Here is a 19,812-nt window from a genome sequence, read left to right on the forward strand (position 1 = left end):
CACACAATGTTTTTGTATGCTAGTTGCACTGAATTACAATGCCCAGTCTTTGGACCACACAAGCAAAATTTTATCTTTAAATGCAGACAAAAGCTGAGGACAATACAGTCCCAATTTTTATATGCTTCCTTTTCATTCTTACATCAGAGAAAGATCCAGAAAATGTTTATCATTCTTATTCTCCAGTGCTTTTAGTAGTAAGAAAAGACTTCCTTCTCTAACATTCAAAACGTTACAGAATTAAGCTTTACGTCTGACAAGTTACATTAATTAAGCCATCCTACTGTTCTTTGTCATTTTATGAAACATATTTGATAATTCTATATTCCCTAACATGTATTTGAATTTCGAGTTCACAAGGCACTGTATGTGTAAGTAATTAGCCTGGACCACTTCTGTTTCCATGTCAACCAATGTGGAAAACAAAGTTGTGGCAATTACTTCCATATAAGTATAATTTTAATTAGATGGTACTTCATATTGTAAGAGAATATTGACCAGAAGTAGCTTTCTCCAGGTGGATCATGTCTGATGCCACTCTATTCTAAACAATTAAGCCTTTATTAAGACATCTTAAAAACATTGGAAATGAAAACACAAAAAGAACCCCACTCTCCCTAATGTATCTTGCTGTTTCCAGAGTCTCTGCCTCTACATTACTGCTTTGAACAAGAGCAGGCTTTCTTTGGCAGTTAACGTTATTACAGGGCCATGCACAGCTCTGAAATAGAAGCTATTAAGTAGCTCTGCTCTGTAAACACTTGAATGCAGAAAGTTTTAGGATGACTGTTGAAAATAAAACTGTTAAAACAGCATCCAAAAGCTAACATTAGGTCCAAAACCACATAGCAATTTGTGGCCAGTCTTAATGCAGAATATATTCCTATCTTCCCACATATGTCTTGGGACTTCTCCCAATAAACCTTAAAAGCAACTGCTGAACTCTGGTGTGCACATCCCTTGTTTCACAGGGTTTAACTGTAGCAGCACCACGCAACTTAGCCCGCTTGGGATTCAGACCTCAAGGTTTACAGCTGTGACAGATCTTAAAAAAATTTCCTGTCTACCATTCCCACTCTCCGCGAGAGGTTAATTTGCAGCATAACGTCCCTCAGTCTCTGGAGAATTTTACAAGAGTAGGATTTTTATTGAACGCTCCTTTAGTCTTTTTAGTATACAGCCCTCTGACATGGTCCTCTCTGCCTGAATTCCTGAAAGAAAATATTTGTAGTCCAAAGACACTGAAACAGTTGTTTGAAAAAGGGCTGTTTCTAGTCTCGGGTTCAGCTTTTAATACTTTACATACAGGAGCAGCTAGCAGCTGACATATTAATTCCTCATGCAAGTCCTGTCTTGAATTTTTCTTCCTTCTCCCTTTCTTTGCCTAGTCTCAAGAAACCCACCTTTGTATGCAAAGGGAAAGAAACTAAAAGCAGACAGATCTGGGAACACCACAAGTTTCAAGTTTGTTTAGGAACTATGACAGAAGGTGACATGATACATGCAGAATTGAGGGATAAGTGACACATGTATTACGTTAACTTTTTGCCTTTTTTCCTGCAACATCAATAAAAAGTGTATTTCTGTAAATACCTTTCCACATCTCTGATGCAATGTGCGGAGCCATAGGTGCAACCATGATGCAGAGTGTAGCCAAAGCATCTTCAAATTCTGCGCTGTGGAGAGTAAGAGGCCGAGAAGCTTGCTAAGCGAAAAGACCGAAGGAAAAGAAAATCAATTGTTAATAGAAATATTCTGGGGTGGGGGGGGCAAGTAGTTTAATTAAGAAAAAATGCAGTAATAAAACCTAAAATCAATGTCTATGCTCAGGACAGTGTAATTTCATAGTAAGTTAGAACTTTATGAAAAGTTCTGGAGAATTAAAATCGCAACTCTTGGTCACAGAGTGCTCTCTAACACTTGGAAGCTAATCCTGAAGAGGCTGATGCAGACCCTTGGGGATCTGCTCTGGTAGGGGAGTCTGAACACAGACTGTGTGGACAACTGTGGCCCTCAAAACCATTTTGGGTGCTGCCACTTCTAGAAATGCAATCTTAGATAAAATCAGTGCTATCTGAGAAGAGGTGAAGGACTTGTATAAAAGAGTAAAACTGTGCTGAATACAGCATGGTTTTTGTTGGGACAAGGTTCACTTGAACAGGATCCTAGAGTGGCTTACGTAAAGCTGGATTTAGTGATGAAGTGAGATTTTAGAGCTGAAGGAAGGTTTGAGAATGAAAAGTGCAGCACAGCCTTCTACAGTTTGATGTTCAGATTGCTTTAGTAAAGTGTGCAGCTTGTCTAGTACACAAAATCTTTGATTTCTTGCAAAAGGTGCTAGACTGACAAAATTTGAACCTTTATTCCTCTATTTATTATATCTGAATAGAAAAGATACAGCACTAAAAGTAGCCGGATAAACTTTTTCTTTCTTTGCCTGTTCTGACTCACAGAGATTACATCCCATGGTAAGTTCAGATTCTGCATTTATTTTGTAATTCGCCTCTCTAATGAAACAGCGCAGAAAAATGTCAATACATGTCAGCTTATGAGAAATATTTCGTGGGTGTGATGAACATTCATTCCCGTCTCCTAGAAAAATGTCCACGCCCAGTGATTTGTTTGACACAGACCACAAATGTTATCAGATGGTACTAATGAGGTCAGTGCAAACTAGATTTGATTAAGCTTTAGTACCTACTACCTGTTTTCTGTATTTAATCTTCACCCACCTTCCCACTTCCTCCTTTCAAATGGGACCAAAAGAGGAAGTGTTGCCATCCTATAGGGAAACTTGTTCTTGACAGACACTGCACTGACTTCTTTGGTCAAGAAATATGTCAGTGGTCAAACAGCTGGCTGTCCATAGGACACTGATTTTTATTTCTTTATTTACTTTTTAACATTCACTTATCACCATTCACCAGCCCAAAATGCATGTGAATCACTGAGCTGGAGATAAAGAACCATGTGTCACCTTCCCAACACCACACAGTATCTCAGACATGTTATTTCAGTATAGCACTTGTGCATGCCCTACTTAACTTTTCATTAAGTTCCTTGACTTAGCCAACAATCTCCTTGGAATCCATAAGGTATAAAATAGTATTTCAACAAAGAAGCTGAAAACCCCACATTTTAATTTGATTTCTGGTCTAGATCACATTACCATTATATGTCTAAAAGAATGCTCAACTAGATCTAAGAGTAGTAACAAAAATGAAGGTAAGAGTTTATTGTAGTTGATCTATCACCACTGGCTGATAAACAACAATCTAAATAAAAAAAGCTAAAGACTTAAGTTATTTTTACTCTTGTTTTAAAAACAGAATTTGTAAACTCTATTACTAGCAGACAGATCAGTGGTGAAAGCTGTCTCTGAGGAATGTAAGGTTATGTGCAATTTTCCTTGTAAAGAATAACCCTTTTCTTTAAATTAGAATGTTTGATAATTCTACAATGTACTGCTATACCTAGCTACCTATGCAACTTGTTTAAAAACAGAAGAAAGAACAGAGCTAAACAAAATGTATCCTTTGAAATTACAGATGCAGGCATAAACATCAGAACCTAGTAGCTCTAATACTGTCAAGCTCATCCTGCAAAACAATGTATCTCAGGGTTACAGTGAGACTAGAACATGCTGCTTTTGAACCAAATAATTCCACCTAAGTCCATGAGGCTCTCGAGTTAGTAGCAATGGTAATGACTACAAATGACTTTTGGAATGCTGGACCTATAGTTTGGGCAGCTCCTGGTTTGTATAAAAACTTACAGGAACAGGGTATGACAGAAAAAATACCTTCATTCAGATCACATACTTACATGGAGTATGTTAGTGAGGCTCATCAATCGAGAAATAGCTGCATTGAACAAATGATCCTTTGTAAAGTACTCTGTTACCTTGTATTAAAAGAAAAGGTCTGTCACTAATTACTTATTCTCAAACATGGAGTATATTACCTCTTACATGAAAATCACTTCGGCATGCAAACACATCATATATGCAACCACATGTGTGTATGGGGAAATAATAATCATATAAAAATTCAGTTGACTAGCTCTCACTCTGTTTCAGGATTTTAAAAGCTTCAATCAATGCCAATTAGAACTGTGTATTAGTAATCACCCTTTATTTTCTTTAATAAAATATCTTCCCTTTGCCCCTACAAGAGGCCTTCATACTTATAAATCCAGTTATGCTGTTGACAGCTTGTCCATCCATCGCAAGATTGTAATTTTAATGTCTGTTAAAACACTTGGAAGGTCCCTTGCCATAGGATTTAAATCAGGAAAAGTCTTCATCCATAGAAAAATATTTTAAGTTAGTTTTGCAGGTATTTATGTCTCCTTCTGATAATTGAATTGACACTAATCACAGCATGAGACAACACATAAGAAGAGATGAACAATCATTTCAGTACTTTTTTTTTTTAGGATACGCTAATACATTTTCTCCCACAACTTTTTTTCATTCTATATGAAACAGCAGGCATGATAATGAGGTGTAAAGCAAACAGATCAAAAGTTCTTGTTAGGAATAACCTACATAACTCACCTATAGCTTTGCTACTGGAAATGGAGTTACTCCAAACCCAGATTGATAATCTTTTAATGCCATAACACTTCATCCTTTAAAGGAGGTACACAGCTGAGAAATTTTGCCAATTCAAATCTTAGTATTTTGCAAGATAGATTTGTAGGTAAATAAAATTACTTATACAAAGATTAATTCACTTAAAAATTATTTTATGAGCTACTCATCTGGGTAAAAAGAACTTTTGGCTCTGTGAGTCAAGCATAGGATTTTAGCATGAGCAGCAGCTTATTTAGTCATTTACAGACTATGTAAGTGTTTCTTTTAACCTCAGATATCACCAGATTCTTCTGCTCCCAGATCCTTCTGGCTTCAGCCTTCTCTTTCTTATTCAGAAGCTCAGGATTGGCCATGGTTCCTGAAGTCCTTGCTTCAATAACTTTGGTTACAAGTGTCCAGAGGCGCGTCTGCCATCTCTGAACACCTGGCATAGCGTCAGCTGAGATCAATGAAAGATTACAGAAACAAATTTCAGTTACAATGAATGAATCCAAACCTTTAAAGAAAAGCAGAAAGGAAACTGAATGCTAGAGTTAAACTTTTTAAAAAACAACAACTGTATTTTAAATGAAAAATGTCAATGCAATTAAAAAATGCCTTTATGAATAATGCTGGGTTGCCTTAATGGAAAGAAATTGGTAAGATAAAACAAAATTATTTTCCTGCAATGACTTTAAAACATATATGCAGCAAGAATATTTGCTAAATCTGTAAAATAACCCAATGTTACGCCAATGTTAGAATGCTCATCTTGTGTTTTAATGACTCAACAAAACAGTTCTACATGCTCTCATTTTTCAAACTCATGGAAAAATACAAACATACATATATACACACAAATATGCACACACATATTTTTTAAATTGAGAGGTTTCTTCTAAAATTTGATTTTAGAAATTACATATACTTTGTTGCTACAGAGGTGCTACTGAGCTAACTGGTATAGGCTCTGATCCTTGGTACCCCCTTTTGACACAGCTGTTTGGGATGGGGAGATTATAAAGCTGTTCACCCTGACCCTGCAGGCATCAGTCCTGCACCATGGCTGCTCTAAGAATGTGTTGCTGTGACCTAGGGACCATGCTACAGAGAGGCCCCAAGCTACTGCTGCTCACAGCCACGTCCTCCATGTGGTGTGGTGCAGAGCCATTAGTGAAGGCTTGAGGTACGGCACTGATATGGCTTTAGCTCTCTCTTCCAGATGTGTTGTGTTTCTACTAGACTGCACAGCACTACATCACACTGCACTGCACAGTATCAACATACCCTAAGATCTCCCAACTGGCAAGAGCTTCCAATTCTGCTCCGGCAACTGCACTTCAAAAGACTTCCAGAGCTACTACTCAACTGGGAGAAGTAAAAGACATGTGAGTGACTGTAATACAGGTGGATTACCTGTCTGATTGCACTAGATGAAAGACTTCCTGCACGTATGGGAACAGTAAATATAACCTGATTGACGATCTCTGCATGATCCTCATGAACTCTCATAGGTGGGACTGGGAGTATGATGCTCATACTCATTATTCTCATACTAATTTAGTTATTACATTGTCAAGATGGAAAAATACAGCAAAAAGACTGTGTATCACTGAATTAGCTGCTTCAGAGGGAATTATGTATCTGGGTACTGTTAGGGACGCAGGAATTACAGCTTGATTCCAAGTGGTTGGAGTTTTTAAGAGACATTACCTCTTCATATGCCTAGCTCTGTACTGTTATGATTAGATGATGACAGAAAGCCAACTGAGAGGTCATATAGTGCACTCCTCCAGTACATACAACAATGCAATAATATGTAAATAAACATATATGAATGTAAAGGGGGACAGACACCAACGGAAATAATGCTTAGTGCAGGCTGACCTAAAGAGCAAGAAGCTAACACAAGAAAGAACGAAGAAACACACCTTTTTAAACCAGGCATGGAGTGTTTTATTAAAGCTTTATGCAACAAGAGGGCTAGATTTAAATGCATGCATAAGACTACATTAAAATGTATGAACCACAGTAGATAAAAGAAATTAATATCTGTCAGTATGACAAATTGCTTGATGGCAGTAAATAAGTGTGTAGGAGGGTAAATCTTATCTTATTCAAGAACTAAGCTCATAAAAACGTCATGGTGTACAAATATTAGTTACTAGGAACTCTGATTATCTTCTAATGAGATTCTTCTGTGAAGTACTTCATGGTCCAGCTTACAAAAGCCATTGCATACATATGTAAATAAATGGAAATAATAAAAAATTGCAAATTTTTATCTGTAATCTGATATGACTTAAAAAAAATCTTATAATGAAGAAAATAATCTTAAAATAATAATTTTCAGTCAATCAATCATAGCTAATAAAAAAATAAGAGAATGAGGTCCAGGTTTGCACTCTATTATTTCAGAAGAAAATACCACTTGAGAAGTACTTTTCATACATGCTTTTAGCTTGAAAAAGGTAAGCTACTTGCAATAATCTTGCAAACTGCCTCTCAGTGACAGGTTTGTGACCCCTTCTCTTTTAAAAGAAACAAACAATAAAACCTGATTATACTTTTTTGATTCAGTTGTTCCAAAACTTGAGCATCAAGCACTGTATTAATTTTGTGTTTAAAATATAACACACTAGGAAAAAAAAACCCCAAACCAAACAACAGAAGCAGTCCGACTTACTTTTAGCATCCCACAAAATATCTTGTTCTGGAGGAGCAGCAAACAGAATGTAAAGACGTAGGGTGTCAATGCCATACTCTTTCACTAATTCTTCAGGGTCTATCCCATTGTGCTTAGATTTGCTCATTTTTTCCCAAGCAACTTGGAGCTTCTCACCAGTTTTTAGGTAAACTGGTTCAGTTCCTAAATATTAAGACATACACAAAATATTAAAACAAATTTTGCTTATTTGTAACTGCAATTAATTTTGTTCCCTAAGTACAAGAAGAAACAACTATTTCTAGTGGCTTCTTTCTTTTTTGGTTTTTCAAGCAGCTTAAAGAGGAAAACCCATTGTAAATGTAATAAACCTTTCCGTCCCAAGTTTTTCCTACTTTCATGTTTTAACACAATTAATATCCCAATGCTTCCATTGCATCATGACAAAGTCTCTTTCTACTGTTTGGAAGCCGTATCTGGCACTCATCCTCTGTGCTACCTTGATAGCCCCTGAGACTTAAGCATTGTTATAACCATGACATTTAAAACCTCCTAGATAGGTGTACTGATTTGGTACAATTTTGACCTGCACTTAGCTTTTAGAAACACCATATTTCAATTCATAGGTTTCAACTGGAGTAAGTTATCCTGACAAGAACCTGCCTTCCTGTTGCATGAACTTAGAGATGGAAAGGGGCATTTACACTGATAAAGGTGCAACCAAGCAAAAACACCTGCTATGGAAAAGCCCTAGCTTTTCTGAAGAAAATAGGATAGCAGACAGTGGTAAATGTAAGGGGGTTTTTAATTTGATTTTTAAATGGCTTATGGGGTTTGTATGCAGGACAAGAACAGTGAAAACAAGGCTGCGCGAGAGAGCTTAAGGGAGGCAAATACAACCAAGCCACTCTTGTTGCTACAGCTCCCCAAACAAGGGCTGTTGCTCCAGCTTATGCAGTGAAGGCACTGGACAGAACTTGAGAAACAGCACTTTTTCCTACACCTGTGTTACACATGCCTAATATCTACTGAATACACCAACATCTGTGTTAGCTTTGCCATGGTGTTTTTGTAGGTCGTCTGTTTGCTGGGACTACTGGCTCTGTTCAGTAAGTTGCTGAGCACTGTCTTAACAAAACTGACTTCTGGTCCTTTGGACTACGCTGGAGCTAAAATAACACCTTAGCACTGTTTCTGTGCTTGGATGCAAATAAGAGCTGCTGGATTAGTAGGGTCTCTGTGCACTCAGAGTGGATGTGAATCCAAAACTCACCGAAGTTGCTCTCCAGTTTAAATATTACAAGGATTCATTTTCCCTTCCAAATTTTCCCAGCACTGAGACTTGTATACCAAAGCAGTCCCTGACTTTCTGGATGCATCCGTGCTGGTTTTCCCATGCAGTCTCTCTTACCAGTGAGATCAACCTCCTCTCTCTTCAAACACTGGCCTGTTGTTGTTAGTCTGAACGTCTGATTCTTGATAAGACCTTGAACCAAGAGCTTATGGAAAGGCTCCCTAAGGATGGAATGAAAAAGAAACGTGCCTGTGAAAAGAGTTGTCAAAAGCATACTTTATGATAAGCCTCAGGGGTTGAGCCAATCAGGCACAATTATTTAATGAAACAAGAATTTCAAGTTGACTATACATAAATGGGTGTCACCTTAGAAAGAGTACTTTGTGCATTTATTCATGGTGGCTGGCTGGCAAGTATAAGTATTTTTTTGTATTCTGCACACGTTCTTGCATCCTGATTTAGTACTGAGTTATTCTAACGTCACTTTTCAAATTAGCATATGGATAATACACAAAAGTTTCTTGGCCAACTGTGCAATTTCACTAACTTCAAGTTAAATCCCCATTTGTAAAAGCATTCAAGTACCTGGCCTCACTGTCTTACAAATATTTAGTTCTAGCTTTTCTCTGAGGAGCACAGTGTTTTGAACAAATGAAAATCTCACTGCACATTTCTTTCTATAAACAGAGAAGATAGTTTCCCTAACATAAGCATGTGCATGCCTTGTCCCTTTGCAGAACTAGTCATGAAGACCTACCTGTAAGAAAAAAGTACACTAGAAAAATGCCAATGTTGGAAAGTTCTCGTCAGTGGATCAATTTTTTAGCATCTTGAATATTAAAACTTTACTTTTCTATCAAAATTTATATCAGGGAGAGTAAACTCTCATCAAATGTGTGTATGATAGAGCTAAAAAGAGCCTTAAAAGGACCAAAGCTAAGGGCAATGGTGCACTCAGCAAGAAATAAACTCTAAGTAAACACTGCTCTGGTTGACGGATACATTATTGCTGCTGCCTCCTTTCATGATCTTGCATTTCTAAGTCATCAAATCAGTTGTCTGTCATTGTTTTCACTGAAAAAAGACAACAAAATTAATCTCTAGAGGTTTTGGTCCCCACTCGATAGCTCAGGAAAGTAAGGCAGTTCTAACAGCAACCCCAAGAATGCTAGGGGCCAGGGAGGAGGTATGGAGCCAGACCCAGAAGGCACACAGTCTGGGGAGTCTTCTCATGGGATCCTCTGACACAAAGACATTGGTGACCATTATTTTGGAGGACATGCTAATCAGCACTGGTTACTACTGACTTGCACCTCTTAATGCTCACATGTGTGCTCAACATTAAGCAATGTGAATCCTCCCCTCTTCCACCTAACAAAGCCCCACATATTTACCAAAACAACTTATGTAAAGAGGATGCATCACTTATATTTACACATTTTTCAAAAAGCTAAAATAAATCCATCCATCTAAAGAAGAAAGAGTAAAAATAGGCTTCCACATTTTACTTCACATGTACAAAAAAGTCATAATCCAAAACTACTCACTTTTATGAAGTCATTTTAGTATTTTACATTATTAGGCAGTATAAATTATATGACAATTTATCTCATTATTTAAACCACTGTAATTTATTTAATAATATAGTTAAAGTATTATTAAATTTTATAACAATTATGCATATTTTAACTGTATTAAAGCAGGTATCTTCCAAGTACTACTCTTTAAACCCTTTTGATGACTCTGAAGTAAGGAGATATTTGAAAGAAAAGCTTTAAACTGGGAGACAGAAAGTGACAGGCTTCATACTTTATCTTCAACATATTCATATTTGAACACGAGTTTCCTTTCTTGCATATTTTTTATACTTCTAAATATTGTACAAGTACTGGCACATAGTGTATCATTCAGTCACCAAGCAGCACTAGTCTCTACCATGCCACCTGGTTTTATCAACAATGTTAAGTAAGAGGAGCAATTCAAGCATCTCCATAAATATTTTCCTAAACAATATTTCACAGGTTGCCTGAAAAATCCTGTTGTTTAGAAATAAATTAAAGGAACTTAAGGAGATGACAACCAAAGTCAAAGTTAGACAGTACAAACAAGAAAAAATATTTTAAAAATAGGAGGTAATAATTATCTAAAATCTCAAATAATTATCTCAAATTACCCAAGTGAATTAGAAGATGAAAATCAGGAACACAAACCTGGTAATCCTATCATCAACAAATGGTGTAAAAATGCTTCAGGAGATAACTGTTCAGGATAAATTTCTTCTACAAACTAAAGACATTACACCAAGGAAAAATAAAAAAACTTTTTCCCCCTATCATTCAGACTTCAGTCTGGTTAAGATCTCAAACAGTTATTAAAATAGCTACACTTGCTGCTATCTAAAATAAAGCTAATGAGGTAGCCAGAACATCCAAATCAGATAGGGCTCTCCACTGGAAGTGATTTTTCAAGGAACACTTATTTTTAATGACAAAGAGTTAGTTCAGATCATACGCCAAGTTATTAAAAGCTGAATGCAGGAATGAGCATTTCCTATTTTTGTTTATGCTGACAGAAGCTACAAAAATGCAATACAAAATACATTACCAAGTATGGGGAAAAAGCCCCCCACGTGTTCCTAGTGGGAGACAGCAAGAGAATGGAGACATGCCCAAAATGAGAAAGCCAGAGCCCATTTAATAAACACAGGGCTCAGAAACAAATCGAGCCCTGTACTGAATTTCTCCTGAAGTGCACAGTGATTTTGCCAGTGTTGTGGTGGCTCCATCTCATGGTCACATGCAGACTTACACTTTAATTTTACATTAATAAAACCGCACACCTAAAACCTTCCCCTTCGAAGAAAGCTATGTGTTTCTTGGCTGCACATCAGGTGGGAAGCAATTCAGTATGTATACTGCAGCACCCACTCATGGCCTGGCGTCATAAATACCTCCTGAGCCAAATACCACTGGGAACAACTGAAACTCAGCTACGTTTGGACAGACAGACACTTCTGGGACAGTAAGCGAAGAGGTAGCTTGAGTTTCTTTGAATGCTCGATCACATTTCAAGTTGTAAGGATGCTGGAACGGGATATGCCTTCACCTGCCTGTAAGTCTGTTTGCGCCCACGCTGGACTATGGGCACTGTGGCCTTAGTTGTGTGCAGCTTTTGATCACGTTTGTACGTCAGATGGGACCCCACGCCTCCAAGAAAGATCATTTGTGCTAGCCATGAAGCGTGTAATACATCTTTTTCCTTTCAGTAACGTTCATATACAGTTTCATTTCTATGACTGAGGAATCTCACTCTATTGGAGCACACAATGGATGGAAGGGTAAGTGTGACTGACAGATCAGGAACTCCTGCTCAGTGCCATGTCCTCAAGCTCCTCGTTCTGCTCCGTGCAAGGTGACTAGCGGGACTTTCGATCCAATTACAAATGACCTGGCTGAAGGACTCTGTGGAGCCTTCAACAGTGGACTCAGAAGAAGGGATAGCTCTAGCAAGGGAGCTCACTGCATGTATTTGCATCCCACACTTCTAGAACGGCTGAGAGCACCTGACACTGTGCCCTAGAGTCAAGACAAGACCTTCGTCAATCACTGTCAGCTGAACTCAGGTGCTTGTGAAACCTGCAGTTAGATCTATCTGTAACAATCTGGCAATCCTGTAAAAGGCCAGAAGTGATTGGGGGATGTGGGAGCTGATCATTTGAGGCAGAAAAAAGATCAAACAATATTGAACATTCAGATTTTACACAGTCAATAGCTGAGTGCTTTTACTTAAAATCAACACTAGTGATAAAGTCCCTAATGAACACAGAGAAGCTCTAACATCCTTCCTTTACAGAATAAGCTATTTCTGTCACACACATATCATCTTTTATTCTATAACACAGCTATGCAAGAATAGTACTTTCTTACTCAACAGATCTGCAGTCACAGCCAAATCTGCTGACTTAATGGCAACAATAAACTTTTTTATTGCTTTATAATCCTTCAGAGAGTGTGTGCTAGATTCCATTTACAATTATTCATCAGACAGAACTGATTACTAAAGTCTAGGGAAGAGCCAAATTCTGTGTAACTTGTACAGTTGCGCAGGTGTAACCGAGTGTGTCAGCACACACTTGCCATGGTGGATTAAGATGGAACAGATGAGGAGGTTGCTGGCCACAGCTGCCTCCCTGGCCCCTCTCCCAGCGGTGGTCACGGCTGGGAGGGCCGACTGGCTTGTGAATTAATTCCAGAACTGATGCACTTTACAGACCAGATTGCTAAAACAAAATGACATCAATTTGGGCTTAATCTGTTGTCACATGTACCAATACCCAGAGGGTGCTATTTATTCTGCCTTGTCATTACAGAGGAAATCAGCAGCAGTTCCCACCATCTCCAGTTCAATGCATTAAAAATATAAAATAGAAGACCATGCCCCATCTTCAGGTGATATTTAAACTACATTTACACCTTTACAATTTTAGATGCCTACAAACATTGCATTTTCTATGAAAGCATGCGTGACATCTGTAAATGAATGGCCTATAATATTTCTATTGTAACAATGTGCATCATATTTGAAGAGATTGCTTTGAAAATCTAAACTATGGAATTTTAAACTTCTGTTTTCAACCTCATTATTATATTAATAGCCATTAGTACAGAATTTAAGACTATCAGGAAGTATTTCCATGGATTTGAAAGTCAGAGGACAGGAGCCAAACAATGAAAATTTCCATGAAGAAAACGTATCAAAATGAAAAATTACTACAGACTAATAGGGAAATCATAAAAATTTGTCAGGATACTAGATAACACTTTAAATGGTGGCAGCTCTCATTAACTGAGATGTAGCAGAATTTTACTAATTTAATCAGTGAATAAGATCTGAGCTACTAGAGAAAGACTGAAAATGCACAAGAAGGCAGTGTTTTTAACATTTTAATGTTTTCCCTCAGAGCTGCAGGCTTTGACACCATGACTTTAAACTTCCTAACAATAAGCTTGTTGTTTCTAATTACCCTTTTCAGATCTCTCAGACCAGCCCTTGAGCAGTCCTAACAGAAGACCGAGCAAAAGTGGCTACTGACCAATGCTAAAACATATTTAAGACACGTGGTAATATTTATAAAGGAGTTGAGATTTCCATATCAAAACAAAATCCTAATTCGACTTCACGGCTTAAAAGCACCTAATGCTTTAAGAGTGTAGAGCTAAAGCAAGCAAACAATTTTGCGCATGATGATGAATTTGTTACAGTCATCTTGCATTCTGAACGCATGTATAAGCAGTACGTACAACAGATCCTAGGGGCAATGCTGTAACATATCTTCACACGTGCAACAGTTCTTGAGATTGTATATGGCCTCAAAGGAACTCTCCACAGTCTTGCAATCTACTTCTACAGAAAGCAATTTTGATTTTCTCTGCTATTGTCACTAGACATAGTCAGTGCTTCTTGAGCATTTGTTTCATTGAAGTTAAGAGGGGTTTTTCTGCAATTTGCCATATTTAGACCACTTTTGGCACAGTAGTTTGGTGCTACTGCTCTGTCACAGTGGATTATAAACAAAACACATTCCAAATTCATACAGCTACAGAATCAAGGACTCTTAAAATAATGTAGCTAGGAAGGGACCTTTGGAAGTCATTCAGTCCAACCCCTTTCTCACAGCAGACCCAACTTCAGGTTGCTCAGGGCCTCGTCCAGCTGAGTTTGGAAAATACCCCGTGATGGAGATCCCACAACCTCTTTGGTCAAACTGTTCCAGTCTGACCACCTTCACTGTCAAAATTATTTTCCTTCTAGCCAGTTGGTCTTTGCTGCAACCTGTGACTGTTACTCTTTTCCTTTCTCTGTACATCTCTGAGAAGAGTCTGGTTCTGTCTTCTCTCTAATCCTCCTGTAGCAGACTGCAATTAGACTCCCCCCTTAGCCTTTTTTTCTCCAGGGTGAACACGCTTAACTCCCTTAGCCTCTCCTTGTATGACACATGCTTCAGCCCATGACCATCTTAGCACCCCTCCACTGGACCCTCCCCAGTTTGATAAAGTCCCACACACTGGGGGGCCTCAAAACTGGGCACAGCATTCCAGATGTGACTTCCTGAGTGATGAGCAGAGATAATCGAAGCTGGACATGCTTTTGCTAATGCAGCACAGTATACTGTCAGGCCTACTGCTGACTCACATCTAACTTGGTGTTTGCCAAGACCCCTACAGCCCTTCTCTATTGTGCTCCTCCTCACATAGTTGGCCCAGCCCTGTCTATTTCCGTCGGTAATCTGCTCCATGTACAGGACTCTGCATTCGCCTTTGTTGAACTTCATGAGATTCCTGTCAGCACTTCAGACTTGCTCCTCCAACTTGTCAAAGTCCTCTGCATTGCAGCCCTGCCATCAAGAATACCAATGGTTTCTCCCAGCGTGCAATGAACTTGCTGAGGGTGCACTTTGTTGCACTGCCCAGGTTGTTGATGAAGATGCTAAACATGATTGGCCTCAGCAGTGACTCCTGAGGAATACCACTTGCAAATAGCTCCCAGTCAGACTTTGAACATTGACTCCTTGAGCCTGATGGCCCAGACACTTTTTCCATTTGTGCTGTAGTCCACTCATTCAGTCTGCATCTCCCTAGTCAGACTACAAGGATGCCACGGGAGAAATTGTTAAGAGCCTTGCTAAAGTCTTAGTAGAAGATATGCACAGCTCTCTCCTCATCCACAGAGGGAATCATCTCACCACAGAAAGAAGGCAGATTAAGTTGAGCATAATTTCTCTTGGTAAATCCATAGTGGCTACTCCCAGCCACCTTGTCTTTCATGTGCCTGAAAATTACTACCAGGATGATGTGCTTTAAAATATTATTGGGGACAAATGTGAGGCTGACTGGCCTATAAGTATTTTGGATCATCCTTCTTGCCTGTTCTTGATGATGAGTTTTGCATCTGCCTTTCTCCAGTCAACAGGGGCATTCCCTGATCACCATGACCTTTCAAAAACAATTGACAGCATCCTCACAATGGTAAAGGCCAGCTCCTTCAGCACCCTTGGATACATCCCATTTGGTCCCATGGACTTGTACATGTCTGGTTTACTTAGGTGATCCCTAACTCAACCCTATTCTACAGTGGGTAGTACCTCTCTCCCTCAAACTCTCCTACTAAGCACAAACCTTGACAGCAAAGGCCAAGGCAAAGATTGTCCTTTGCTACTAGGCTCTTTGTCTGATTTTGTATCAGGCCAACACTTTCCTTGACGTTCCTGTCAATGTATATGCAGAAGCCCTTATTATTGCCTTCACATTCTTCACTGGTTTCAATTCTAGATGAGCTATGGCCTTTTCTAATTCTACGCTGCCTACCCAGTTAATGCTTCCACATTCTTCCAAGAGTAGCCCATCCTCACTTCCCCTTTCCATGCACTTCTTTTAGTGCTTGAGCTCACTCAGGAGGTCCCTTTTCAGCCAAGCTGGTCTCTTTTCATACCTCATCATTTTCTTGTACACCAGAGTGGACCGCTTACTTTGCAAGCAAGCCTCCCCTTCCTTGAGGTCTCAGTTTACAGTGACCATACTTCAGCCACCATAGTTAACGTCGTTTTGGGAGATGGAAGAATTTGACTAGCAAAAGAACATTTTGCTGCTGTGTGTTACAGCTCCACTAGATGGCTGATAGATGAGGATTGTAAAGTCATTTGTAGAACTGATAAGCCTGAAATTGCTTGCAAAGCAAAGCTCTGAAATTCTCTGCTTAAAGGAATAGTGCCTATGACAGAAAGGATCTGCTTTGAGAGACCCACTCCCTCAGAGAAGGAACAGCCTTCCTGCTGCAGCTGTGCAAGCTGGAGACAGCAGGTGAAACACAGGTACACAAATCATCCACATCCAAAATCTCAAATACAGCTTTCGCTGCAAACTATTTTGCAGGCAAGAATGAGTGATGAAAACGCATCGCCTGTCTTCATCAAATGATTATGAAATAACTCAGGGAAATAGTCTGCTGGCTCCACTAACTAGTCCATCTTTTTCTGGCGCACAGCTACTTAAATTCTACTTTTGTAGCAAAACTGCTGCATTCAGGAGTTCAGTGCCATGTATATGTAGGTTCTTCTTTTACGTCAAGTTTTTAGAGTGGATACTAGTAAAGAATGAACGCATACGAGTTGCCAGCTGAGAAATTACTGAGCAGTTGCTCTCATGGGATCACTTATTTTGACTCAATCTATTCAAACATCTCTGCTGATGGGAGAACTGGACAGAGCATGGGGCAATATTTCACTATTCTGGCACTAGTATCCTCCCTGTTGAGGCATTCCTGTGATGGCCTTTTAGGGTAAAAAAAGGGCAGAATTTCAGTGGAAATGGGGATGTCAAACTGGGAACCTGAGAGGACAAAGAATAGAACATCAGATGACTCACCTTCCTGCCTCAAACTTTACCTCTAACAAAAACAGAGGATAATGAATTAGGCTATAGCAGCATCAGCAACAAGAGTAGTTAAAAGTAATTATACAACAAGTCATTAAATAAAAAATAAATTGACAGCAGATACATATACTGCTTTTGCGTATCAAGAACTGTTTTGCACTGTTCAGCTCCAATACTGCAGTGAATTATAGGAATGCTTATTTTTCTACATATGCATGGTTCCACTGAAATTAATGGCATTACTGTGCATGAAGTTACCTAATTTGAAATAATAGCACTACTCAGAATGCCTGAAGTTATTAGTTTATGCAAGCTTTTGCAGGCTGAAAATCTACAGCAACATTTTATCACTTGCTTTGAGCCAGTTCATACTCATGTAGTAAAAATGCAATGTATGTATGCATACAGAAAATGACTGTGAGAAACCAAGTAGTTAGCCAAGACTGACAAGCAGGAAAATTCAGGCTTATTCAATGTAATGTTCTATCATCGTAACAATATCCACTAACACTCTTGCTAGTCAAATGAAATATGAAAGATTTTTGTAGAAATATATAAGGCTTACTTGTGTTTTGTCATCTTTAGGTCATGGCAAAAATGGCTGAAAAACCTCGCATAGAATAAGTGCATAACTGCATGCTCCTTTCCTCCAATGTACAAATCCACAGGCATCCAGTAGTCTGCTAAGTCATTATTAAAGGGCCTGAAAAAAAACAATTATAGAAAAAATACAATATGGAAAAGAAAGATCAGCTCTACTAAAGTAGTTCATCATACTTGACTAGACACCACTATTTACTGAGAGCTATACATGTGTAATAAAACTTTTATTTTGCTATCAGATCTCTTTAATTCTTAAGAAGTGATACGCTTATTAAATTATAGACGAAATTTTAATTGCCTCTGAAAAGCAGATGCACAAAAATATTATTTTCATATATTTTAAGGAAGCAACTAAGATTTCACATACATTACCTGAGAAAGCGCTGAAAATATTTGCTTGCTCTTTAAATGATTTTTTCATAAATACCCTGTGGCTAGCCTTTACATTTTTTAGTATTTATCAAGTTTTACATACAAATATATTACAGTGAAAGACAAAAGCCATGCCCACTCAAAAACAGTTGATTTTTTTTTAATCGGAGGTTTGCATTGTTGCCATTAGGGGGCAATGAAGCAGTTTACTATAAGGTTGCAAAACATTTTGAAGAGTCAGATGGGTCATCGTACTCCAACTGAAGGATGCTCTATGAATTTACAGTAAATATGTCATTTAGAGCATATTTACTAATTCGTTGGAGGTCACCTGCATGGTTTCCTGGAATTGCCTACTGCTTCATTAAATATTGTTATGTCTCCTGTAATGGGCTCCTACCTTCAAAGTACCATTTGTATGTATGTTCTTTAATGTATGCTTTATGGCCCCGTTCTAACAAATCCATTTGTTTTGTCAGCTTGTTTGATTATTCCATGTGTAATTTTTGTAATAGCAACACTTTTTTCCTCACAGACGAGCCCAGAAGCAAATAATGGATCTGGGATTCATGTCTTTAGTGGAACAATTCAAAACTAACTTGTTCACAGGGTTCCAAAATCGACAGAGTAATTCTCCCAAATTCTAGACCGTGAAACATGACTTATGGAAATAAAGGGTTTACATATACCCAGCTTAGCTAAAAAAACCCCAAATAAATAAATCCAACAGAGGTAGTGATCTAGTGCAGAAGTCCATAAAGATGTTATTTCAATATAAAACAGATTTAGCTACACTAAGCAGTTACTTCGACATCTGGATGTTACATCTGACTATTTCATCTTCAACTTCTGGAAAAGTCCCTCTTGTCCATGCACAAAAATACATTTTAAACTGTCACTGGGGAGGAAGCAGTCTGCATAACTTAATAATATTAATAATAAATTCACATATCACTAGAAAATAATTGAAATTAATGTCAAATACAAGTGTTCACAGAAGATATTTCTTTAGTTTAACTAAACTGGTGCTGCCAATATTAAAAAAAAAAAAAGTAATTGGCCCAGCTATACTATATCATTTGGTATGTAGTATGTACCCAGACACTGCTCCGGACAACAGATAAATAAATAAATCCCCAAACAGCCCTACATGTCTTATCAATATCTAAAACATGCAACACTTTCTATCTTCCTCAGACTACATAGTAGAGCTGTTCCACTAATTCGTCTTTGGAAAAACCGGTGCAATCAGCAATGCTACCGCAGGCAGACTATGAAGCAGAAAAAGAGCTAAATAACTACATCTGTCTTCCCACACTCTCCATGCTGCAGCCGCTAATACACAGCACATGACAAATCTCCTTTCATTAATTATGCATATAGTCGAAGTGCCGACACAGCAGGAGCTTGCTGCGATGCCACTTCACTTTAGGTCTGCGCACAAGGAAGTAGCACGAGTTACTACAATTCAAAAGGAGAGAAATGAGGGTGCCGTTCTTGGCAGCTGGATGTTACACCGGCCTATTCCTCTTCTTACCGGCGGAAAAGCAATGTCTGTCCACACACTGAAATACTCAGTGTATTGCCAGGGAGGGTACACTCCATGCAACTTCCCACAGTCTCAGAGAGAGTCATGGTAGGTTGTCGTTCTTGATGGCATCCTTCACTGAGGACTATCTTCAGCTCCTCAGCTGAACATTTCCTCTGTGCCCTGCCCCATAACGCCCTTTCACGCAAACTTCTGCCCCTTGCCTCGTCGCTCCTGTGCTTACACAGTTGTGTCTACGCATCCTGCTCCTGTAGATCTCCTGGCATGGGAGCGACCAAACGCCACATTTTTGGAGTGATTCCTAGTCTACCCTCTGCTGCGCTC

General features: G+C 38.7%; 1 protein-coding gene across 3 annotated transcripts in view; it reads right to left on the minus strand.

Annotated features, from left to right (window-relative positions):
• LARS2 (leucyl-tRNA synthetase 2, mitochondrial) overlaps window positions 1-19,812 on the minus strand; it is an 88,660-nt gene that overhangs the window by 12,961 nt on the left and 55,887 nt on the right. For 2 of the 3 annotated variants that reach the window (XM_075493334.1, XM_075493336.1), the window contains exons 14-19: window positions 17,530-17,667; window positions 8,653-8,756; window positions 7,263-7,445; window positions 4,867-5,093; window positions 3,826-3,903; window positions 1,594-1,705 (exon numbers count right to left, since the gene is read on the minus strand). In XM_075493334.1, the coding sequence (XP_075349449.1) occupies window positions 1,594-1,705; window positions 3,826-3,903; window positions 4,867-5,093; window positions 7,263-7,445; window positions 8,653-8,756; window positions 17,530-17,667 (842 nt within the window). The remainder of the gene's footprint in view (window positions 1-1,593; window positions 1,706-3,825; window positions 3,904-4,866; window positions 5,094-7,262; window positions 7,446-8,652; window positions 8,757-17,529; window positions 17,668-19,812) is intronic. The other variant, XM_075493335.1, reaches the window with a different exon arrangement.

This window comes from Mycteria americana, chromosome 2 (genome assembly GCF_035582795.1).
Source record: "Mycteria americana isolate JAX WOST 10 ecotype Jacksonville Zoo and Gardens chromosome 2, USCA_MyAme_1.0, whole genome shotgun sequence".
NCBI classification, from domain to species: Eukaryota; Metazoa; Chordata; class Aves; order Ciconiiformes; family Ciconiidae; genus Mycteria; species Mycteria americana.